This window comes from Phoca vitulina, unplaced genomic scaffold (assembly GCF_004348235.1).
Source record: "Phoca vitulina isolate PV1807 unplaced genomic scaffold, GSC_HSeal_1.0 scaffold34, whole genome shotgun sequence".
Taxonomy (NCBI): domain Eukaryota; kingdom Metazoa; phylum Chordata; class Mammalia; order Carnivora; family Phocidae; genus Phoca; species Phoca vitulina.
Genome location: NW_022589737.1, coordinates 11,435,999 through 11,461,983, shown reverse-complemented (window position 1 = coordinate 11,461,983; position 25,985 = coordinate 11,435,999). Strand labels below are relative to the sequence as shown.

The 25,985-nt window shown below is 33.5% G+C and overlaps 1 protein-coding gene across 2 annotated transcripts in view; it reads right to left on the bottom strand.

Annotated features, from left to right (window-relative positions):
• Positions 1–793: 793 nt before the first annotated feature.
• PGR (progesterone receptor) overlaps positions 794–25,985 on the bottom strand; it is a 98,760-nt gene continuing 73,568 nt past the window's right edge. The window contains exons 5-8 of one of the 2 annotated variants that reach the window (XM_032426324.1): positions 12,921–13,065; positions 11,341–11,471; positions 3,973–4,130; positions 794–1,340 (exon numbers count right to left, since the gene is read on the bottom strand). In XM_032426324.1, coding sequence (XP_032282215.1) covers positions 1,185–1,340; positions 3,973–4,130; positions 11,341–11,471; positions 12,921–13,065 — 590 coding nt within the window. In that variant the 3' untranslated portion in view covers positions 794–1,184. The remainder of the gene's footprint in view (positions 1,341–3,972; positions 4,131–11,340; positions 11,472–12,920; positions 13,066–25,985) is intronic. The other variant, XM_032426325.1, reaches the window with a different exon arrangement.

Below are 25,985 nucleotides of genomic sequence, written 5' to 3'. Positions count from 1 at the left end.
TATCTTCTAATGCAGTACTTTCAGTTCATATAACAGTGTGAATTGTGCTTTCTAGTTATTGTAATTGGTTGTATTATTTTGAGACAGTATCTAGTATTTCTTGAAATATCTCTCTTAGAATTGGATCCAAGACACTCAAAAACTTTCAACCTGTGATTTGTCATTATCTCCCATTGAGTAAAGAAAGAGAATAATATTTCTTATTTTCTCTTCCCTTCCTTCCTCCCTTACCCTCCTTCCCTCCCTCCCTCCCTTCCTTTCTTTTTTGATTAAGAAGTGAATAAGAAACTCTGACCAAAAGGAACATTTTGCAGGAAATATAACAGTAGTAAAGGTGAGGAAATTGAAAATCAGTAAGGTTAAGTGATTTTCCACCTGCCCCAGATGGTAAGGAGTGGCATTAAGCCACAGACTCTTCTGGACTCTTATTTGGATTCACAATACCTTATTAAAGGACAAGTCCCAAAAAAGGTTAGTAAAAAACTACAAAACCCCTAATACTGTTGTCATAATGATATGGCTTTCCTTAATAACTTCCTTAGAGATTTGTGTTTCTAATTTGGGAAATAGTCAATATATGAGCTGTTTTTCCTAATATCACACCCTCAATCTATTTCAGGGATTTTAAACTCTTTTTCTCTATATTTTTTGCATTAAAAACCCTTTGGAAAATCTGATGAAGGTTATGAATTTTCTCCTCACAAAAAATGTATATACGCTCATTTACACAAAATTCTGCATACCATTTTAAAGACTCATTTTTGTAAATATATTCAAGGAGACAAAGGGAGCTACCTAGAAGGAACATATATAATTACTTTTTATTTTTACATGTAAGATTTTTTTCCTCTAAAGTAGAAGATTCATTCAATGCAAAAGTTAAAAATCTTCACCTAAATGGTAGGAAATAGTATGGACAAAATTAAGTTTACTTTGGCAATCAGTTTTAGTACTTTTCAATCTTGTAAACTGTTAAAGAATATATAGGTACACAAAAACACCTTAAAATTCTAATTATGCTTTATAAAGGAAAACAAAACTTCACAATTTTCTCTGAAATTTACACAATATACGTTATAAATGTAAGGCTTTGAGAACATTGTAAAAACCCGAGACCTTATAATCCTGACCAAAAGAAAAACAGACATATCACAGAATTTAATTTTTAAAGATAAAAATGGCATTCACTTTTTATGAAAGAGCAGAGGTTTCACCATCCCTGCCAAGATCTTGGGTAACTGCGCAGCAATAACTTCAGACATCATCTCTGGAAATTCGACACTCAGCGCCCGGGACTGGATAAATGTATTCAAGCAGTACAGATGAAGCTGTTTGACAAGCTGTTGGTTTCACAAACGGATAGAGAACATGTAAAAAAATAACATGCATATAATAAAACATGACAGCTTATTTTCCTAACAATATGAATACCCATCAAGATGTTTTCTTACCAAAATAACTCCCTTCACTCTCTAGAATAATATGTAAGATACTACATACAATGAAACATTCTGATAGTACAGATTTAAAGAAATGAAAGTCATTCACAATCCCACAGGATAACTGATATGAACGTTTTGGTGTCTTTCTTTTTTCTTTTTTTTTTTTTTTTAAAGATTTTATTTATTTATTTGACAGAGAGAGACACAGCGAGAGAGGGAACACAAGCAGGGGGAGTGGGAGAGGGAGAAGCAGGCTTCCCGCAGAGCAGGGAGCTCGATGCGGGGCTCGATCCCCGGACCCTGGGATCATGACCTGAGCCCAAGGCAGACGCTTAACGACTGAGCCACCCAGGCGCCCCTCTTTTTTCTTTTAATACACGTATACAAACATACCCAGGTTTACACACAATATACATAAGGCATATATAATTCCAAAAATGCAATTATTTAATAAAGTCTATTTTGTTAATAGACTGGCTTTTTCACATAACAATATATTGAGTCTTCCTCTGTCAACACAAATAACCCAACATAATTCATTTTAATCTAATTTTAATTTTTGTCAAATAATTAATGTAAATAATTTTAAAAGTCAAATAGAACCCAGCAGCAACAATAAAATCCAGCAGTTTTCTAATAGAGTTCTTCCCATCCTTATTCTAGTTCCCCAGATGCAACCATTTTCAACTTCTTTAGCCCATATCTTTAAATATTTATCTCTGTATTTCTACTAAATTTTGTTTTTCAAATTTGATATTATTGATTTAGTTTCTATTATGGAAAATGAGGTTTTAGCTCTCTTATACTAGACACTCCTCCCAACTATGCACACTTTTCTCTTCTCATTCTCTATATAGCTATATCTCAATTTTTTTACTAAATCAATACCCAGCAATTATAAAGATTTTTATTGTTTCCTGCTGGATTACATTTCCTTTCATATAGGACTTATTTTTACTTTGCTAGAGCCAATCATCTTGTGTTTCTGTTTTGCTTTGTTTCCTTTATATTTATCACAAAGCCATAGTCAAATTCTCTGACACAATTGTAAAAACTCACCTCAATATGTTCGTACATACTGGTAATCCCTCCGTTCCATCTTTTTTTCCTGGCACTAGTATTCTGAAACCCTGTGCATTACTGCTCCAATCTAGAGTAATGATTGTCCAGCACACTCAATGTGCTAGAACATCCCTTTGCATCTCTCCTGGGTTGGATATTCTACTTCATTGGCTTAGTCCAGTGTTTTACGGTTAAAACATTCTGTAGATGTTCTTGAGAAAGGTTGTATTTGAGGTAAGCTCTCTGAGACCTTCGCATCTGAAAATACTTTTTAAGGTGCCATCGTATTTGTTTGATGGCTTGGATGGGTATAAAATTCTTTGAAGATTTTCCTTTTCTCCAAAATTCTGAAGCCATTGCTCCATCGTTTTCTGGGTTCCAGTATTGTTAAGAAGTCCAACATCATTTTGAATCCTGATCATTTTTATGTAACTTGTTTCTTTTCTCATTGGTATATTTTAGCATAGTCTCTTTATTTCTGGTATTCTAAAATTCTACAATAATGGGCCTTTGTTCAATTGTGCTGTGCCTGTACAATGGGCCTTTACAGTCAGAAAATTAAAATACTTTTGGTCCAGCAGCTTTAATTTTATGATTTTTTATATAATTTCCTCTCCTTGATTTTCTCTATTCTTTCAGAAATTCCTTTTAATTGGGAAAGGAACCTCCTTGGATTAATCCCCTAAATTTGTTGTTTCTTCTAATTTTTCATTTCTTTATCTTTTTTGTTATTTCTTGAGTTTTTCTGAGATTTATATTTCAGCCCTTCAATTAAATTTTAAATTTCTGTTTTTCTATATTTAATTATCCAAAAGTATTTTCTTTCTAAATGTTCCTTTCCAAATGTTTTCTATTTTTGTTTCATGGATGCAATATCATTCTTTTTTCTCTGAATATCTTAATTTTTTTGAATCTTTTTTCTGTTCTCTGCTCTGGTGCTTTTTCCTTCATTACACTTTTTCTGAGTATTTGATTTCTGCCTTTCATTATAGAGGCTTTACCTATATGGCTAACAATCCTTGGCTATCTGTTTCTCAAATTTGACCTAGTGAGTAGATTGCCAAATTGTCCATTAGCACTGTCATTAACTTATAATTCCATCCAAAATGATACGAGTCTTATTTTTCACACCCATACCTTTGCTTTTCCTGTATATATAAAATCTTCTCTAACTTAGGGCAAAAATATTTTAGAACATTACTCAGGAAAATGTTATCACGATTCCTATAAACCATTAAATTACTTTCAAATTATACAAATACTAGTAAAAGGATATTGGGGTGATCTACATTGAAAATGAAAAAAGCACAATATAAGTGCTGAGCAGTGTGATACAAATACTGTTTTAAAATATAAGTACAAATATGAGTTTGAAGAAACCATATAAGGTAAAATGTAGATTTAATATTTAAAAGATTATAGAAATTCAGAAAATAATCACTGATATCCTAGAAAACAAAATACTTACATCATGCAAGTTATCAAGAAGTTTTGTAAGTTGGTAGAAACGCTGTGAGCTAGAGACAACTCCTTTTTGCCTCAAACCAATTGCCTTGATGAGCTCTCTAATGTAGCTTGATCTCATCTCTTCAAACTGATTTTGACTTCTTAGTCCTTCCAAAGGAACTGAAAGAATATAACTGGCAGTTATGTTTAAAAAGATGACAGCAGCAGTTAATAATAAAAATCTCTGTAAAGATTTCTTTTGATATAGAATTCTAGATATGAACATCTTAAATAGGAAAGAGTGTTATTGATAGTTTTAGGTCACATAAACTTATAGTTCTCTTCAAGCATATAAGAACAACTAGATAAACTAAAGAACATTTTAGCTTACCTATTTTAGAGCTGTATCAATGGATTATTCATTTAACTTAACATTTGCTCAAAAGAGCATCTGTCATTCTATATTCCTGTCTCAGGAATGGATTTACTTTACAATTATATGTAAGTTGGGTCTTTTTTAAAGAAAAAGTATTTTTTTTTATTTTTTTAAAGATTTTATTTATTTATTTGACAGAAAAAGACACAGTGTGAAAGGGAACACAAGCAGGTGGAGTGGGAGAGGGAGAAACAGGCTTCCTGTTGAGCAAGGAGCCTGATGTGGGTCTCATCCCAGGACCCCAAGATCATGACCTGAGCTGAAGGTAGATGCTTAACGACTGAGCCACTCAGGTGCCCCAAAGAAAAAGTATTTAAACAAATACTTGGATCTCTCTGTCAAGTTTGTCTTCATATAAATCTGAAGTATTTGTTGTTGAGATTATTCATGGATAATTTATCTTTTTTGTTGTAATTTTAATATTGCTTCATTAAATTTCCTAATTCCTCCTGCTCATATGAGAGAAAGCTATTGCTATTTCAATACTTCTCTTATATCCAACCACTTCATTATACTACTCTATTTTTACTAATTTCTTTTAATTTCTATTTTCAATTCAAATAGTTTTGGTTGATTATCTTTTGTGTTTTTTTGGGTATACAGTACTGTATTTAAAATATCCTCGTTTCTCCCTTCCGAATAGTTGTAGCTCTTGTTTCTGCTTCATGATTCAGTGCATGGTTTAGGATTTCCAGAACAATATTAAATAATAACAATGGCAAATATTCCTTTTTGGTTGCTTATTTTAATGGGAATGTATCTTATTCCCATGTGATGTTAACTGGTAATATATCTCTGAAGTCTTTAATTCTGATAGCCAAATTGTAGGCACAACTTCCTATTCTTACTGCTAGTTCTCTTATTTCTACTACATTGTCTATTTTACCTACAATTTTTTTCCTTAATATTTTAGATCCTTCTGTTGTCACTTGTTTGAGATGCTCTGCTTGATTTCTTCAGCAAATTATCACCAGAACTCCCAATTTTCTTGTTTCCTTTTGCTTTGGTTGCATTTACCTTACAAATAAACCTTGAAACTTAAATGAAGCAGCTCCCTTTTCCTGCAGCTATATCTAGATTGCTGAAAGAAAAAAATCATATAGTCTCTTGGATTTATATAACTCTACATTAATTATCTTGACCCTTGACCCTTGATGATTTTTTGGGGGAAAAAAAACAGGCAAACCAAGAAACAGACTCTATAGAGAACAAACTAATGGTTACGGTGGGGTAGGGAGGTTAGTGGAGGGATTGGTAAAATAGGTGATGGGGGTAACCCCTAAGGAGTGCACTTGTGATGAACACTGTGTGTTGTATGGAAGTGTTGAATCACTATACTGTTCACCTGAAACTAATGTTACACTGTATGTTAACTGGAATTAAAAAAAAAAAAAAAACACTTAAAAAATAAAATTATTTTTTCTTCTGATTATTGAAGTACTATTTCCCATTAGGTTTTCAAGAACTGGAAACTAGTAACCCAAAGTCTTCACTCTATCCATTCAAGTATTCCCAGCCAGCCTCACATCCTTTTAGTATCAACCACTAATAAGAAGTTCTGGGGATATTATGATCTAATCATTAGGCTCTCATCCTATGCTCCTGGGACATTTTGAAGTTTTTCCTCCTCTCCTGCTCTCTTTCCTACATTTCAGATCAATAATGAACCAGCTCTCCTAAATATTTCTATTTGCTTTAAGCTCCTTACCTTAATTCCTTTTTGCCTTGATTATTACATCCAGTATTATATGATTGGAGAATTTTTTCTCAGATTCTTGTTGATTCCACAAGTGAGTTTTAGGATTTCTTGCAAATATCTTAGTGGCAAATTGGGAAATGGTGTCATGGGCAGTTAGCCAGATGCTCTTTTACATAAGAATACTTTTTTATAAAAACAAGGATCTTTATTTTTTGATTTAGCTAACTTAAAAATAACATATATTCATTAGAAAAATTTTAGAAAACATAAAAAATTATAAGTCACTAGATTCTACAATCCAATATTTTGGGACATTTCCTAACATTATATTGAGAACATTTACTTATATCTCTCAAAATTCTTTAATAATAAATGTTTTAATTCTCATATTTAATTTCACTTAAAATTGTAGTACAATTTATTTAATTGTCTTCTCATTTGATATTTGAAATATTTTGCTAGTCTAAACAATACTTATGATGAATATAATTTTTGATTTTTTAAAAAGATATATCCTTAGAAGTAGAATTATTGCAATTAAAGATATTAACTTTCTTAACACTCGTAATATACATTGCTAAACTTCTCACTATTTAACTGTTTTGTGGCTAGTATTGAATATTTTCATTTTAGGTAATCTTTGCTTTTTACATAGCAAAATAAAATATCTTCATTTCTCAAATTATTAGTGAGGTTGAACAATTTTCTTATGTGTATTAGTGATTTTTAATTTTTTTTCTGTTTTGTACTCACTTATTTATAGGGGCCTAAATTATATTTCAGATATTTTTCTAAGTTTGTTGTTTAATTTTTAAATATTTTGTCACAGTTTTACAACCTTATTAGGGCAAAAAGTAGTGCTCAGGCAACCCAACTTTTCTCATGCCAGAGGCAAACACTTTCAACTTTTTCATTTATTTATTTTAATTTCTCCTTTGATAGAATTAAATAGCAACATTGTAGTGCTGATTCTTGATTTTTTATTTTTACTTTTGATTTTCCAGTGTGGAAAGTAAGGCTCTAGCTCCATTTCCATCTTTCAGATCTACAGTCACCTCCATACCAGTAGCACACACACACATACACACACATACACACACACACACAACTTCTTATTCCTCATCTTCCTAATATCACTTTCATAATATTGGTTAGATCAATATTCAGTATTTATTATTTAGTTATGTAAAATGCTACCACAGTCTAGTCACACATAGTATATATTATGATTTCTAGTACAACTTTTTGTTTTACTGAGAGTAAATAATCATCTAAATGAGTGTATGAAGTGGTATCTCACTGTGGTTTTGATTTGTATTTCCCTAATGATTGGTGATGTTGAGCATCTTTTCATGTGCTTAATGGCTATTTGTATACCTTCTTTGGAGAATGTCTATTCAGGCCCTTGTCCATTTAAAAATTTTTTAATTGTTAAATTGTAGTTCTTTATATATTCTAGATATTAATACTTTTTTTTATCAGATAAATGATTTTCAAATTTTTCTCCCATATAGTGGGTTGACTTTTTATTCTGTTGATCATGACCTTTGATGCACTAAAGTTTTAAATTTGATGAAATCCATTTCTCTTCTTTTATTGCCTGTGTTTTGTGTGTCATATCCAAGAAATCATTGCCAAATTCAATATCATGTCTGTTTTCTTTTAATAGTTTTATAGTTTAAGCTCTTAGATTTAGGTCTTTGATCCATTTTAAGTTAATAAGAGTCCAACGTCATTTTTTAAATGAAATTTTCCAAATTTCCTTTTGTTAAAAAGACTAGTTATTTCCTTGATGATTTCTTCTCCTATGTATTTTCCTGTTCTCTCTTTCTAGTGCTCCAACTATTTGCGTGTTGGGCCTCCTTGCTTCTGATTTTCTATATTTTTTGGTTTTTGCTCTACTTTTGAAAGGTTTTCTTTGTCTACCAATGCCTGTACTGACTTTTAAATTCTGCTTTCATATATACATTATATATATCTATATCTATATCTATATATATATATGTAAATTCTGCTTTTCAACTTTCAATTTCAATTTCCAAGAGCTATTTGCTTTTAATGTGTTATTCCTTTCTCACCGTATCCAGTACTTGTTTCTTGGGTGCAATATGTTCTCTTCTCTTTCTAAAGAGGGATAGCTTTTTAATTTTTTTGAGGTTTTATCTCCCTACCTCATCTGTGTCTTCCGAGTTTGTTTGCTTGTTTTCTTTCTGATTTGTCTTTGTCTTTGATGTCAAAGGACTCTCTCAGATGCCTTGGCTATTTATATTCAGGAGTGGAAAACTACAAGGCTGATTCAGAGTTCTGTTTCAATAGGTAGTGTTTATTGACTGTGAGCTTTAGCACAGGGCAATCTGGCTGAGCTACTTCAAAGAGAAACAGCTACTGTTAACATATTAGTTCTTTTTCTTTCTGGCCAAAGAGATTCTGCAGAGAAGAATCTTTCATTCTCCTGTCTAGAGGATATAAACCTGGATAACATTGTTCTGGGAGATGGGGGTGAAGGGAGTATGCTGGAAGATTTATCAACATTTGATATAGAATTAATCTGTTGTCATTAGGGAACCTCTCACCCTCAGCAGTGCCTACAGTTCACCAATCCAGCTACCCTCTATTATATCCTCTTCAGGAACTAAACCTAAGGTCTCTGCCTGAGTTGGAGAGGGACAATTTCATGGTTGGGTGATTTCTGGATACAGACTTTAAAAAGAACTTTGTGTTTTTAACTCTACCTTCACTGTCATCTCAAAAAATCATTGTTGTCGCCAACTGAGAAACATGCCAGAGATTTGGTGTTGCAAATCAAGGTACTTCTTGGTTTTTCTTACTTCTGCTTTAGAATCCAACTTTCTCAGGTATGCTAACTTAGCTCTGCTTGCTGGCTTGCAGAATCTTATTGTTATTGATTCCTCTCATTCTCTTTTATTTGTTTAAAAAAATCCCGTTAGTAATATTTTAGTGTCATTTTAGAAGAAACAATGGTGTGTTCAACTTGCTATATTTTCCTGAAGATCTTCATTTTAATTTTTAATGGCAAATTGGAGGTTTAAATACTTATGTATCAAATCATTGAACTTTTCCTTTACCAACTTACCAATTGCATTTATTTTTAAAAGGGTATTCCTTATTTGAAATCTCAAAATCATTTATATTCCTTTTGGTATGTTTTTAACATTTTAAGTGTGTACATTTAACTCAATTATCTGGTATTTATTTTAAGATATAATTTGAGCTAAATATACAAACTAAGTTTTCCCCAAATATAAAATTTATTTTTTCCTAACAATATTTGCTCCATACTCATTGATTCATGATGTTTCCACTACAGTATATTAAGTTCTAATATATACTAGTCTGACTTGACTAAGAATTTAGTGTATCTATTCTTCTCTCACACTGTATTAATTAGGTAGAATTCTAATTTCCTTCTTCACCTCAAAATTTTTGTAATACTTATCTACTGTTTAAGATTTAAAGATAAATTCCCAAAAGCTTTGCCAAGTCTCTCCTCAAAAATCCCATTAGGATTTTTATTAAAATTTGTAGAAATCTTAAGTACTATTCACCAAATATTGCTGTTTTTCCCTTTTCTTGAAGCTGCAAGTGGCCAAGAATCTTGTTTTCTATGGTATGTGACTGGAGGTTATACATATGTCCCTTCCTTCCCTTACCATTTCCTTCCTTACCAATGCTCTAGTGATTGGAGAAGTGTATGTCAAGATATAGCCTCCATGTGCCTGGGCACCTGAGTGACGTCAATGAGCAGAGCCTCCCTGTTGATCTGCATTGGACATATAGTGGGAAAAATAAATATTTAAAAACTTTTTTTGTTAAGCTACTGAGATTGTGGGGTTGTTTGGCCCTTCAGCATAATGTAGCCTATCTATAAATATTGAATTATGTTAATAATAACAACTAATTTGGGAAATCTAGGATTATCTCTAACTTAACTGCTATAGGATTCATTACTGCCAAGAAAAGGACAGGAGTTAACTGTTATAATATTAAATTTATTCTAGCTGACTCTCTTGGCTAGCTCCATATCAATACTTTAGCCCACTTTATGCTCTTTTATCAAATTAGGCTTGAAGGTCTCTGCTCCAAATAGTGTTCCCAAGGTGGGGGGATAGAGCTATGGATCCTTAGATCCTGTATTGGTCCCTGTGCTTGCACAGATTTCATGAGGAAAACATCCTTTTTTAAGGATTTAGCTTTTTTGCCTTTTTTTTCCTGATGTGTACCCCACCCCTCCACTATTTGAGACTTGTGCTACTAGAAAGAAGTCCCTGAAAATATACTACTGAGAAAGACTCCTGGCTCACCTTCACTCTCTTAGGTTCTCTTTCAAATCACTGAGTAAAAGAAGGGTCAATTCAGATATTCAAAGGCTGAGCCTACCAGTGCATGGAAAGGACACAGAAAAAGGTAAAAAGTAAAAGCAGTTTTTAAAAATTTTCCACTGAAGCAGAGGTGTGTGTGCTCTTTGTGTATGAGAAAGAGTGAAATGTATATTTGCCTGTCCTTCTGGTGACCAATGCTATGTTTCATAATGTTTCTTCTGGGTATAGAGCTGCAGTATATTTCCCAACCTCTCCTACAGTTAAATATGGGTCATAGAATGTGGGTAGAAGTGACATACGACATTTCCAGGCCTCACGTCCAAATTCTTCTCACTCAGTGCTTATCTTCTAGTTAGAGCCAATGGAGGAATCCAAGCTGCTATGGAAGTGTGGAGCCCCTATATGGAAGGAGCATGGGTTTTCTTCCTAACCCAATGGACTGTGAATATGAGTGACAAAAAACTGCTATTGTGTTATACCACTGATCTTTGTAGGTTATTTGTTTAACTGTCTGTTCTACATAAAAATAATAGTTCCAAACAAAAATGTGTATTTTATATAGTAAGTCTTTTGTGGAGTGGGGATGGAAAGAAGATAGTTTGTGTTTACGCAGTATTAACTAGTTCATAATACGCAATTAGGTGAATATGAAAAAGTCATTTAAGCACATTTTATCTGAAAAAAAAAATAGAATTCCCTAATTGGTGGGATATTTTATTATTATGTAAGGCCTGAGAAATATGAAGTAATTTTATTAATGTCTATGATAGTATATTAGGTGTTTCTCCTTTGCAGCCACAATCTAAGATTCAGACTTCATGTATAACCATATGATCATATTGCCATTTGAGGCTTTCCCAATGAATTAAAAATTAAGAAAATAAACATCTCGTAAAAGTTGCTGTACTCACTCACTTGTATTAAGAAGTAGCAATACTTTCATACACAGGAACTCTTCTTGGCTAACTTGAAGCTTGACAAACTCCTGTGGGATTTGCCACATGGTGAGGCATAATGAATAGAATGATGATTCCTTCATCCTCTGTCTTGTATCACACACAACACACAAAAGAAAAAGCAAGAGGAAAAAAGAAACACACAGACAGTGTCTTAGCCAGTTTGTGTAATTTATCAGAGAAAAGATTTGGTAACTTACTTATTACAGAAAATGTCTTTTTGTAAACAAACTCAATATTTTGTTCACAATACTGAATTTTTGAGGTTAAGAAATTTTAAAGTAAGAAATAATATTAAATACATATTGACCAAGATTAATGTTGTTTCTCACTTTTATTATTACATTTAAAAACCTAAGGAGTTGAGAATGTGGAGCTGAGGAACACTCAGGAAATCATATATTTACTGATGATTTTTTCTGTTAAAAAATAGATATAAAATTTTGTGGTAATCTAATTGGAGAATGGATTCAGTTCACAGAAACTGAAGAATGTAGAATAGTTCAGTGTATTCAGTTCAGAGTAGTCAGTGTAGAAGAGTTATACCATGAACTATTCTAGAGGAAATGTATGGTGACAAAGAGAACATTACAAAGGATTAAATAACTGACAAGGCCAAACACTAATTCTGAAGGTTGAAGAAAAATTTTTAAAGGTATTTTCTCAACCATGTGCTATTCTGCAATACCCACAGTAGTCACATGCAGCTAACACAAATTGTGAAAAGAAAACTAGATTTTGACTCTGAAGAGCTAAAATTAATCCTGACTGTCACTCAGATTCTTTGGCAGGATATACAATTCCTCTGAGCCTGTTTCCTGAACTGTATAATGAAGGACACTGATTCCTTACCTATTTCAAGGGATTATAGGGCAAAATGGAATAAAATATATGAAAATTATCTGTTAACTATAAAAACAAAAGTAACTTAATATGTCATATAATTCTGAGTCAGCATTCATTAGAATGGTATAAATATTTCCGTGAAAAGATTCTTATTCAGTTTAAGGTTATATGTAGAAAATTAATTATAGTAATTTAAATATAACCAAGAACATTGAAATATTTGTCTTTCAATTATTAAAATAACTGACCTGTCTGACTTTTCCCTCTAGGAGGAGAGATAGCTTTACTTTTTGAAAATAAGTCAATAGTTTCAAGCAAAAATACTTCTAATTTAAATAATTATATTCATTAGTACCAAGGTATAAAATTTTAATTTGATAAACTAAAAATTTCATTTTATCTTTAAGTATATTTCTTGATACACTTTTGAAGTTTAAAAAAATTGATTTGACATGACTACTATATATTGAAACAAAAGGGGAATCTCCAAATATCAAGTTACTGATATAATGATACAATTTTATTAATTTTGTTATATCAAGCTATATCCTGAGATAATTCTGATAAACATTTCAGGAAAATTCTATTATTTGGGATACTAAGTGTGTAATCATCTACTGAAATGTAATTTTAAAGATTATCCTACATATACACTTATGTGATAATACGAACAAAAATCAAGTTACTACTTACTCATTTAGTATTAGATCAGGTGCAAAATATAGCATTTGTCCACTGACATGTTTATAAGATCTCCATCCTAGTCCAAACACCATTAAGCTCATCCAAGAATACTGGATGAGAGTTATCTGGTCATCAATATGTAAATTTCGAAAACCTACAAAACAAATTTAAAAAAATAAAATGATTCCCAAAATCACTTGTGTTAAAATGTTGAAAATATATAGAAATTTGAAAATAGATATAAGAAGGGTAATATATTGTTTTCAATTTCAATGTATTTTATACTATAAATAAGGAAATATTAATACATAATAGAGCCTGAGAAATTAAAAAGAAACAACTTTGAAGTCATTAAAATTGGTCACTGTGATTTAGCATTTCTGGGAATTCACTAATTGACAGTCCATCAGTCACACATTTACTGAGAATCACTTGTGCGCTAGGCACTGTGTTAAAATGGTTAAGAGGACGAAAGACTCAACTCATGCCCTTAAAAGAAACTCACAAGTCAACAGGAAAGACAAGCAACTAAGTACAGTGATACAGAAGGTTAACAGGGAATACACCAGGAACTGGGAAGCAGGTCAGGAAAAACTCCCAAGGAGATCATGCGCAAGCAGAGTATAATCAGAGTGTTGAGGAATCTTAAGTCTTTGGGATTTAAAAATAAACTGATTTTATTTTATAAAACCACTGCTTTCAATTGTGCTTTATTTTTATTTAACATTCCTTAATTATGTCTTAGGTAGATTCCATAGTTTTATGGTCACTTTTGTTTTTTGAAACTTAATCCAGTCTCATTTTATTTTATTTTTTATTGACATTCACTATTTTTTATTTCCTTTCCAGACATTTATTTAGTTATTTATTTATTTTTATTATGTTCAATTAGCCAACATATAGTACCTCATTAGTTTTTGATGTAGTGTTCAATGATTCATTAGTTGCATATAACACCCATGTGGTTTAAGAGGTTTAGAGTCGTGTGTGTGTGTGTGTGTGTGTGTGTGTGTGTGTGTGTGAATCCTCTGGTCTTTCATACCTTCACAACCTCTTTTAGGCCCTTCTCTGGTGTTGGTGGTAGAGGAAGGATGGCAGGGAGAGGGCAAATACACTGACTCAAATGGTCAAAATCTTCTCTCCACCTCTTTTCAATTCTCATTTTGCCTGTTTTGCAGAAAATCACAGCCCAGCACAGATGAACTTAAAGGAGGCAGAAGCAAAGAGGTAAATCTGGATATGGAGGCTGTGGTCAGATATGTCTATTAAGGAGCAACATTACGACATTTCTGTTTTGGAGGGATTCTTGATAGCCATGTAGAGGATGGATTCAAGGGAGTTAAGTCTGGAATTACAGAAAAAAGTTGGAGCTATTGCCAAAGGTCAAGTGAGAGATGATAAAAGTCTGAAATAAGTCAACAGGTAGGCGTACTGAGTAGGGAGTACATCAGAGAAATATTTAAAGGGTAAAATCAAAGAGATTTGACAACTGATTATATGTAATTAGGAGGAAGAAGGAGACAGATGTTTCAGTATTTTTGCAGGAATGGTGGATGACAATAGCATAACTGAGACAAAATAGAGGAGGATAAATAGGCTAGAGACAAAATTGTAAGTTTTGATATGTTGGAAGGACTTTTGGAATGTCCAGACAGTAGTTAGACAAATGAATTAGAAATATGGAGAGATATATGAACTATAAATATAAATTTGGAAATTATCTGCATTTGAATATAGCTGAAACAATGATAGTAGATGAAATCTTTTATTAAAGGTACATAAAAATCAAGTGTTTTGGTGGGAACACCAAGCTATTTTAATAACATCTGTTCCACCTAAGAATTCATATATATATTTCATTTTCCAGAATATATATTTCATATATATACTTGGTATACACCAACAAATATATATATTTCCAGAATATATATTTTATATATATGTTTTATATATATACAATGACAGGCTCATAGAAAGTTAGGTTCAATTAGTCAGATGTATTAAAACATTAATAAATTGTTCACTACCATCTTCAGGAACATATTTTTATTCTTTATTCCTTTTTTAGTCAATTTCATAACTTTCCTAAAGAAAGCATTTCATACTACTGAAATATTTGACCTACTGTATTTTTAATCACTCCAGGCCTTTGTTTCATGTTAATCTCTAATTTGAAAATGTTTACATCATAATATAACAGTTAATTTATTTGTTCTTTTTTTTAAAAACAAATTCCACTTACATTTACATGTTTATGTCTACTTTACCCTACACTTTATTTTGGGGGGGGTTTGTTTGTTTTTCTTTTTGCATTCTGGGATTACTAGAAATAAAAATAAAGGAACATTTTTGGTAAATTATAATATAAAAGGCAAATCTTTGCTGAAATAACTTAAAACTTTTGAAATTGCCAATATTTATAGCAGAAAGTCTATTTTCCATTTAACAGAATGAAAAGCAACTCAGAAAATAGCTTTTTAAAATAGCCACCTTTTAGAGGGCTTATCTGTGATAAATGTACACTGTTAAATTGACTTGAACATGCCTGGTACAAAAGTGTTATTTTTTCCCCATTAACTGTACTATCATTCATTATTTTATACTGAAACAAAGACAGGAACACTGAGCTCAAATTCCCATTGATGATAATGATCAGGTAAAGTTAGTACATTTGCAATGATGATCAATGAAAAACTTCACATAGAAAGTGATGGATGATCCTTAATTGTGTTTAACAAGTAGTAAGGAAAAATACCCTTTCCTTTTAAGTGACTTGGCCTGATAATTTCTGACAAAAGCCCTGTTACAAGCTGTTCAATCCTTAATGCTTAAAAAAAAAAGTATATGGTAACACATGGCATGTATAACCTTCTAAGTTCTCCTCTGTTACCTCCAGAGTTTGGATAAAATATATAGGTTGTACTGTTGTAAAAACTGTCATGTACTGAAACGTTTAATCTACAACAAAGGTGGAGCATTAAATACCTCAGCACCTTCTGACACAAAGTATGAGTGAAGTTTGAGGAGCACAAAAATGCCACAGCAAAATAAGTATAATCACCAACATATATATTATTTTTTTATGAATAAGGATTTGATGGCTAATGATTTAAGATAGCACAGTTCCTTTTGTATCAATTCTATAATTTAAATTTCTAGAAATACTCTTTAAGCATCCTTCTGGATGAAGCATTCTGGTTGCAACTAGGCATAAAGACTAGAAAAATATTTCTGCCTTTAACACTTGCAGTCTGGTGAAACAGAAAATGAGAACATAAGTATAACTCAGAGTGATAGTATGGTTGACAAAGGCAAAGGTGATATGGTAGGGCAAAGATGATGTGGTAGAGCAAAGGGGCATTTGACTCAGTCTGGGAAGGCCAGGGAACTCGTCCTCAGGGGAAGTGACAGGTAATTAGAATCCTAAGATTTGTTAGGGACCAGCCAGGGGAAAATGTGAAGAAGGGAAGGATCTTTAGGTAGGGAAACAATATGGGCAAAAGAAGGCAGGATACTGAGCAAACAGCATTGTGAGAACTGAAACTTAGAGTTGCTTGAAGAGAAAGAATGAGAGATAACATTGTAAATTCAGGAGTCAAGTCACAGAAGAATCTTGGATGTTAAGGTTAAGAAGTTTGGACTTTATTATGAAAAGGAAAGGAAATGATATAATTGGTTATAATTGTTTTTAGAAAGATGATTCTGGTGGCAGAGATTGTTTGGTGGTAGGGTGAAATTGGTAATAGGGTTAGTCAAAGAGCTACAACTGAAATCTAGGAAAAAAGGACAAGGACCTCAACTAAGTCAGGGCAGTAGCAGTGGAAGTAGCATATATAGTGAATCATATATTTAATAAGTAGAGTTGACAGACTGATAACTAATTGGACAGGTGGTGAAGGAGAAAATTGAGCCCAGTATGATACCCAAGATTCTATCTGAGGCACCATTTCAAGATAAAGAAAAAGGTTTTAGGTTTATGGAGTAGAAGGCCATGTTGACCTGGAAATTCATCCAGGTGGAAATATGTAATAAATAGTTGAAATACATGATTCAATAGCTTATTAGAGGGGTTGATACTATGTACTTAGGAGTCACCAGAATATAGGGGTAGTTGAAGACAAGGCTGTGAATGGGCTCATCTAGTCTGTGTAGAATTAGAAATTACTGGAGTAAAAGATGGAATGCAGGAAATGCCAAATTTATGATGTGAATGGAAAAACAAATCCACAAAGGAAACAAAATGTGTAAATTGAGAGAAACATATCTACCTGAAGGGAAATGATAAATGCCAAAGTAAGAGTATCAGCAAGAAATGGTACTTTGTCAGTGGCCCCAAAGGCATGCAAAACATGTTAAGGGTTGAAAGTATTCATTAGATTTGATAAAAAAAAGATTTTTTTGACATTGGCAGTAGTAATTTCAGTGGAATAGGATGCTAGAAAAATCATTTTTGAAGGCTTCATAACAGTATCATCAAAGCTTGACCTTAGTCATAGGCTAATTTCACTCCTTTCCCATCACTTTTTTGTGGGGAAGTAATTTGATTTATTCATTTTATTTGGGATGAAGGAAAAAATCCTTTGTCACATATGCAATGGCTGTCCCTGACTCAAAAGATATTTTGGCATCCTTCAAAGGCAGAAAACAAGGCAAAAGACTGTTCCGGTCTTCTGATACTGTTGATTGCAAGTAGTCTGGCTAACTGAGATGAAGAAGTAAGATATTTCAAAAATGCAATGTTGAAAAATGTTAAAGCATTGACCCTTAGAGATTTTTTTCACGAAATAAACAGAAGAATCAGGACAAAATTTATAAAAAGGAAATATTTCCCTCAAACCTCTCTGTCATGTAAATTCTGCTATAATATACTGATATAAAGGATAAATAATATTACAAAGTGAAAGTGAATTGAGAATAAGTACTTAATAATTTAATTTCCAAAGCCTACCCTGACTTTCAAGATCCTCCTTGATCAACCCATAAATTATGCCTCTAAGTTTCCTTTGACTACTCTCCCTAACATAAATTTATTATCAGTGGCTTCTTAATACTTGGGTGATGAAACCCCCAGGATGCCAATACTCACTGAAATAGTGTTTGAGAAACACTGTGTACACACACACGCACACACACACCATATCTTCTTTATCCATTCATCTATCAATGGACATTTGGGCTGCTTCCATAATTTGGCTATTATAAATAATGCTGCAATAAACATAGAGGTGTATATATCCTTTTGAAATTGTCTTTTGTATTCTTTGGGCAAATACCCATAAGTGTCATTACTGGATCATATGATAATTCTATTTTGAACTTTTTGAGGAAACTCCATATGATTTTCCATAGTGATTGCACCAATTTACATTCCCACCAATAATGTGTGAGGGTTCCTTTTTCTCCATATCTTTGCCAACATTTGTTATTTATTGTCTTTTTGATTCTAGCCATTTTGACAGATGTGAAGTGATATCTCATTGTGGTTTGATTTGTATTTCCCTGATGATGACTGATGTTGAGCATCTTTTCATGTGTCTGTTAGCATCTGGATATCTTCTTTGAAAAAATGTCTGTTCATGTCTTCTGCTCATTTTTAAATTGGGCTATTTGGTTTTTGTTTTGTTTTGTTTTGGTGTTATGTAAATCCTTTATGTATTTTGGATACTAACACTTTATCAGATATGTCATTTGGAAATAGCGTCTCCCATTCAGTAGGTTGTCTTTTAGTTTTGTTGGTTGTTTCCTTTGCTGTGCAGAAGCTTTTTATTTTGATGTATTCCTAATAGTTTATTTGTGCTTTTGTTTCTCATGCCTCAGGAGACCTATCTAGAAAGATGTTTTTATGGTTGATGTCAGAGAAATTACTGACTGTGCTCTCTTCTAAGATTTTTTTGGATTCAGGTCTCACATTTAGGTCCTAATCCATTTTGAGTTTATTTTTGTGTATGATGTTAGAAAGAGGTCCTGTTTCATTATTTTGCATGTTGCTGTCTAGTTTTCCCAACACCATTTGTTGAAGAGACTGTATTTTTCCAATTACATATTCTTTCCTCCTTTGTTGAAGGTTAATTGACCATATAGTTGTGGGTTTACTTCTGGGGTTTCTATTCTTTTGATCTATATGTGTGATTCCATGGCAGTACCATACTGCTTAGATTGTTTGGATTGCTACAACTTTGTACTATTTCTTAAAGTCTGGGATTGTGAAACCTTCAGTTTTGTTCTTCTTTCTCAAGATGGCTTTGGCCATCTTTGGGTTTGTCTGTGGTTCCATACAAATTTTAGGACTGTTTGTTCTAGTTCTGTGGAAAATGCTGTTGGTATTTTGATAGGGATGGCATTAAATCTGTAGGTTGTGGGTAATTTGGACATTTTAACAATATTAACTCATCCAATCCAGGAGCATGGAATATCTTTCCATTTGTTTGTGCCGTCTTCAATTTCCTTCACTGATATTTTATAGTTTTCAGAGTACAGGTCTTTCACCTTCTTTGGTTATGTTTATTCATAGATATTTTATTCTTTTTGATGCAACTGTAAATGGAGATGTTTTCTTAATTTCTCTTTCTGCTACTTCATTATTGATGTATAGAAATGCAACAGATTTCCCTATATCAAGGTAATGCTGGTCTTGTAGAATGAATTTGGAAGTTTTTTTTCCCCTTTATTTTTTGGAATAATTTGAAAACAAAAAGGTATTAACTCTTTTTAAAATACTAGGTAGAATTTACCACTGAAGCCATCTTGTTCTGGACTTTTGTTTGTTAAGAGTTTTTTGATTATTGATTGAATTTCCTTACTAGTAATTGGTCTGTTCAAATTTTCTATTTCTTCCTGATTCAGTTTTGTAAAGTTATATGTTTCTAGGAGTTTATTCATTTCTTCTAGGTTGTCCAATATGCTGGCATGTAAGTTTTCATAATATTCTTTTATAGTCCTTTCATTTCTGTGGTGTTAGTTGTTATTTATCCTCTTTCACTTCTGATTTTATTTATTTGAGTCCTCTTCTTTCTTGGTAAATATGGCTCAAGATTATCAATTTTGCTTATTTTCAAAAGAACAAACTCCTGGTATCATTGTATTGTTTTTTAGTCTCTATTTCATTTATTTATGCCATGATGTTTATTATTTTCTTCCTTTTACTAGCTTTGAGCTTTGTTCTTTTGCTATCTCTTTTAGGTGCAAGGTGTGAGATTTTTCTTGTTTCTTCAAGCAGGTCTGTATTGCTATAAACTTCCCTCTTAGAAATGTTTTGGCTGTGTCCCAAAGAATTTGCAGAGTTGCTTTCAATTTCTTTTACTCCATGTTTAGAGAGAAATATCGAGAGAGAGAGAGGGAGAGAGAGACAGAGAGAGAGAGAGAGCACAAGCAGGGGGAGTGGCAGGCAGAGGGAGAGGGGGAAGCAGGCTCCCCACTGAGTAGGGAGCCTGACACCAGGCTCTATCCCAGGACCCTGGGATCATGGCCTGAGCCGAGGAAAGACACTCAACTGACTGAGCCACCCAGGCGCCCCTTCTCCATGTTTTTTTTTTTTTTTAATTTCCTCTTTGATTTCTTGTTTATTCCATTCATTTTTTAGTATCATGTTTAGCCTCCATATATTTGTGTTCTTTCCAGATAATTTCTGAAAGTTGATTTCTAGTTTCATACTGTTGTGGTGGGAAGATGCATGATATTATATTTCAATCTTCTTGAATACTGAGAATTGTATTGTGAACTAATGTGATCTATCACAGACTATGTCACAGGTACACTTGAAAGAATGAGTATTCTGCTGTCTTTTGAGGAAATATTATGTATATATTTGTTAGGTCCATCTGGACTAATGTGTCACTCAAAGCCATTGTTTCTTTGTTGATCGTCTGTCTGGATGACTGATCCATTGATGTAAATAGGGTGTTTAAAGTCCTTATTATTGTATTACTGTCAATCTCCCCCTTTATATGTCTGTTAAAATTTATCTCCTACCCTCGTTTTTTGTTTGTTTCCATTTTCATGGTAAATGTTTTTTAATCCCTTAACTTTCAATCTTCATGTGTCTTTATGTCTGAAGTGCCTCTGTAGACAGCATACAGATGGGTCTTTTTTTTATCCTTTCAGTCACCCTATGTCTTTTGATTATTTAGTCCATTTGCATTTAAAGTAATTATTTATAAGTATGTACTTACTGCCATTTTGTTACTTGTTTTCTGGTTGTTTTTGTTCTTCTCTCTTCCTTTCTTCTTCTCTGGCCCCCTTCCTTATGCTTTGATGGCTTTCTTTAATGTTACACTTGGGTTCCTTTCTCTTTTTTTGTGTATCTATTATAGGTTTTTAATTTGTGGTTACCATTGGTTTCACATATAACATCTTATGTGTATTCCAGTCTCTATTAACTTGATGGTCACTTAAGTTTGAACACATTCATGTCCTACATTTTTACTCCCTTCTCCATTTTCTGTATACCATGTCATATTTTACATCCTTTTATTTTGTGAATCCCTAGACTAATTCTTGTAGATATAATTAATTTTATTGCTTTTGTGCTTTAACCTCCATACTGATCAATTTACTATTATTTCTTCAAATAAGTTTTCTTTCCCCTTCTCTCGGTTTTCTCCTTCTGGATTAATAGGAATGTTACTACATTTAATGATGTCACTGAGTTCCCTTAACCACTTTTTATTTTTTATTAGTCATTTTTCTTTTTGTAGTTCAGCTTGTCTTCCATTAATCTGTCTTCCAGATGCTGATTTGTTCTTCTACATTGCCTAATATTTTGTTGACTCTCTCTAGTATAATTTTTATTTCAGTTATTGAATTCTTCATCTCTGGTTCTTTTTATATTTTCTATCTCTGTATTGTAGGTCACACTGAGATCCTCCACTCTTATTTCAGGTCCACTGAATACCTTTATGATATTACCGAATTCTTTATCAGGCATAATACTTACTTCCATTTCCTTTAGTTCTTTTGCTGTGATTTTGTCCAGTTCTTTCATTTGGGATATATTTCTCTGCCTCATTTTGTCTAACTCCATTTACAGGTATTAGGATGGTCAGTTGTATCTCTTGATATTAAAGGTAGTGGCCTTGTGAAGAAGAGGTCTTGTGGTGCCTGGTAGTCAGTGTCCCCTGTTCATCAGAACCATGTGCTCCAGGGGTGTCTCCTGGATATGGGCTGTGTAAACACTACTGTTGTGGCTGAGCCACTAGCTGACTGAGCTTTCAGTAAGCTGCAATGACTGGCTTTACCTGCTGCGGTTTCATAGGACAGGGTTTGGTCCCTGTGCTTTTGTGGGGTGTGTCTGAGATAACCATGGACTTTTTGGTGGGCAATGTCAGTAGTCAGGCTAGCTGTCTGCACTCTGTGTTCTGCGGTTATGTGCAGTTATGAGAGGAGGTCAGTTTCCTATGGCCCTTTGACCCTCCCAGAGCTAAGCCCACTGATTTTTAATGTACCCAGAGTTAGGCCCAACTGATTTTCAAAGCTTGCCAAGTTAAGCCCCGAACTAGATGTTATGAGGATTCATCTTCCCAGTGTGTGTCTCCAGCGCTGAGGATGCCTAGTGGGTCTGATCCTGTCATGGGTCCTCCATTCTCCTGACCTTTGTCTTGTTCATTTTTTTTTTTTAATTTTGTAAATGTTGTGTCGCTTCAAGCTCCAAATAGGAAAATATTTACACACTGAGCTTACAGCTAAAAGTCAATGTAAAATAATTCACATAATAGATACAATATGTCAGATGCAGTGTATCCTAAGACAGCATTTTAAATGTGCTGCCATGAGGCTAAAGCATCTTGCAAGTCTCCATTATGTAGGAGCAACGATATCTCTAAAATATCATGAGAGAGATGTCAGATAAGCTACAATTACTATAGCAGGCCCAAGATGATAGAAGAGCATAGACAAAGAAAAAATGAGGAGGCCCTGACCAGGCAATAAGCATCCTCTCAGGGAACTGTAGATATATGACTTGGAGCCCTCAGGTATACCGTCACCTTTGTTATGATTATTATTTTGCATCTGATCTTAATCTGACTTCCAAAATACACTTTCCTATTGTATTGACCTGTCAACATGTTTTACTAGCAGCATTTTTTTGGTAATATAAATAAGTAAACTGACATCCTGACTTATTAATGGGCCTCATTTACCAAAATATCTTTCACAGACCAAGTAACATGTGAGTGAATGGATGAAATAAGTTTTCTCTTTGTGCAAAATTGAAGACCAAATGCTAAGATATGTTGCACCAAAATGTGCTCACGCTGTGAGCCCACACTTCTGGCTTTTCTAACACTACTGTTTAATTGTTAGGTCATGCACACAGAAGGTATTCAATAGACACTGAGTGAATCAAGTGAGTAAAAACTGTATTCTGGTTTAAAGTCAACTGAAAGGTTTCATGTATGAGTCCTTTCAAAGAATTCAATATAGTCACTCTGGTTCATTGACCATTTTCATCGTTCATGCAGTATGCAGAACATGCAAATATAGTTTAAAAGATAATGGGCTTTAACTTGAACTTTTTCACACATAAACTTTTTTTCTTTTTTTTTAATATATATATAGATATAAGCTTCAATGTAGTTCTTTTTTCCCTATTCAATACTACCTTTATATATATATATATATACCAGTTTTAATTTCCCTGTATCTCTGGGAAGTACTGTTCTCTAACAAAAAGAACAAAATACACCCAGGAAGAGGTGAAACACTCTACCTCGCCCACATAGAGGGATTATAGCTACTTTCCCTGAACCCCCCCACCCTTTTTTGTCATTTTTTTTTTTTTTGTGGGTTTTGTTTGTTTGTTTTTATTTTTATACTTTATAAATGTTATTCTTGGGTTTCATTTTGGCTGGGTTTTTTTCGGTGGTGGCTTCCGATTGCTCTGAACTTTCCCAGGGTGCACCTTGCCTGGATTGTGGTTGATATTTTCGACTGTACATCCCCTCAACCACAACTCAACAGAATGACTAGAAGGAGGAACTCCCAACAAAGAAAAGACCAAGAGACAATACCTCTCCTGCAGACCTAATGGATATCTATATAAGCAAGATGTCAGAAATAGACTTCAGGTAAACAGTTATGAAGACAAAAGCTAGGCTGAAGAAAAACATTAACAGCAACATAGATTCTCTAAGGGCAGAAATGAGAGCTAATCAGACCGAACTTAAAAATGCTATAAATGAGATGAAGTGTAAATTAGATTCTCTAACAGCTAGGGTAAACGAGGCAGAAGAATGAATTAGTGATCGAGAAGACAAACTGATAGAAAAGAAGGAAATGGGGGAGGTCTGGAACAAACAGCTTAAAATCCATGACAACAGAATTAGAGAAATAAGTGACGTCATAAAATGTTCTAATGTCAGAATTATTGGGATCCCTGAAGGGCTGGATAGCGAGAGAGGTCTAGAAGATATATTTGAGCAAATCATAGCTGAGAACTTCCCTAATCTGGGGAATAAAACAAGTATTCATGTCCTAGAAGCAGAGAGAACCCATCCCAAGATGAAGGAGAACAGACCAGTGCCCTGGCATGTAATAGTAAAACACAAATTTTAGAACCAAGGAAACCATCTTAAGGGCAGTTAGGGGGAAGATTCCTTATGTAGAGGGAGGAACATCAGAATAACATCACACCTATCCACAGAGACCTGGCAAGCCAGAAAGGGCTGGCAAGACATATTCAGTGTACTAAATGAGAAGAACATGCAGCCAAGAATACTTTATCCGGCAAGGCTGTCATTTAGAATGGATGGAGAGATGCAGAGCTTCCAAGACCAGCAGAAACTGAAAGAATATGTGACCACTAAGCCGGCCCTGCAAGAAATATTAAGGGGGGTTCTATAATAGGGGAAATTCGCCAAGAGTAATATAGAAGAGAAATTTACAGAGACAATCTATAGAAACATGGACTTCATAGGCAACATGATGACAATAAATTCATATCTTTCAATAATCACATGAATGGCCTAAATGCTCCCATAAAACAGCACAGGGTTGCAGATTGGATAAAAAGACAGGACCCATCCATATGCTGTCTACAAGAGACTCATTTTGAACCTAAAAATACATCCAGACTGAAAGTGGAGGGATGGAGATCCATCTTTCATGCCAACGGACATCAAAAGAAAGCTTGGGTAGCAATTCTCATATCAGACAAATTAGATTTTCAGCTAAAGACTGTAGTTAGAGACACAGAAGGACACTACATCATTCTTAAAGGGTCTATCCAACAAGAAGATCTAACAGTTGTAAATATCTATGCCCCCAACATGGGAGAAGCCAACTACATAAACCAACTGTTTATCAAAATAAAGAGACATATTGATAATAATAAGTTAATAGTAGGAGAACTTAATACTCCCCTCTCAGCAATGGACAGATATCTAAGCAGAAAATCAACAAAGAAACAAGAGCTTTGAATGACACACTGGACCAGATGGACCTCCTAGATATATGCAGAACATTCCACCCTAAAACAACAAAATACTCATTCTTCTCGAGCACACATGGAACTTTCTCCAGAATACACCACATACTGGGTCACAAATCAGGTCTCAACCAATACGAAAAGGTTGAGATTATTCCTTGGATATTCTCAGACCACAATGATTTGAAATTGGAACTTAATCACAAGAAAAAATTTGGAAGAAATTCAAACACTTGGAAGCTAAAGACCACTCTGCTCAAGAAAGTATGGGTCAACCAGGAAATCAAAAGAACTTAAACAATTCATGGAAACCAATGAGAATGAAAACACATTGGTCCAAACCTATGGGATACTGCAAAGGTGGTCCTAAGGGGGAAATACATAGCCATCCAAGCCTCACTCAAAAAAATAGAAATATCCCGAATTTGCCAACCAATTTTACACCTTAAAGAACTGGAGAAAAAGCAACAAATGATGCCTAAGCCACGCATTAGAAGAGAAATAATTAAGATTAGAGCAGAGATCAATGAATTAGAAACCAGAAACACAGTAGATCAGATTGACGAAAGTAGAAGCTGGTTCTTTGAAAGAATTAATAAGATTGATAAACCACTAGCCAGACTTATCCAAAAGAAAAGAGAAAGGACCCAAAT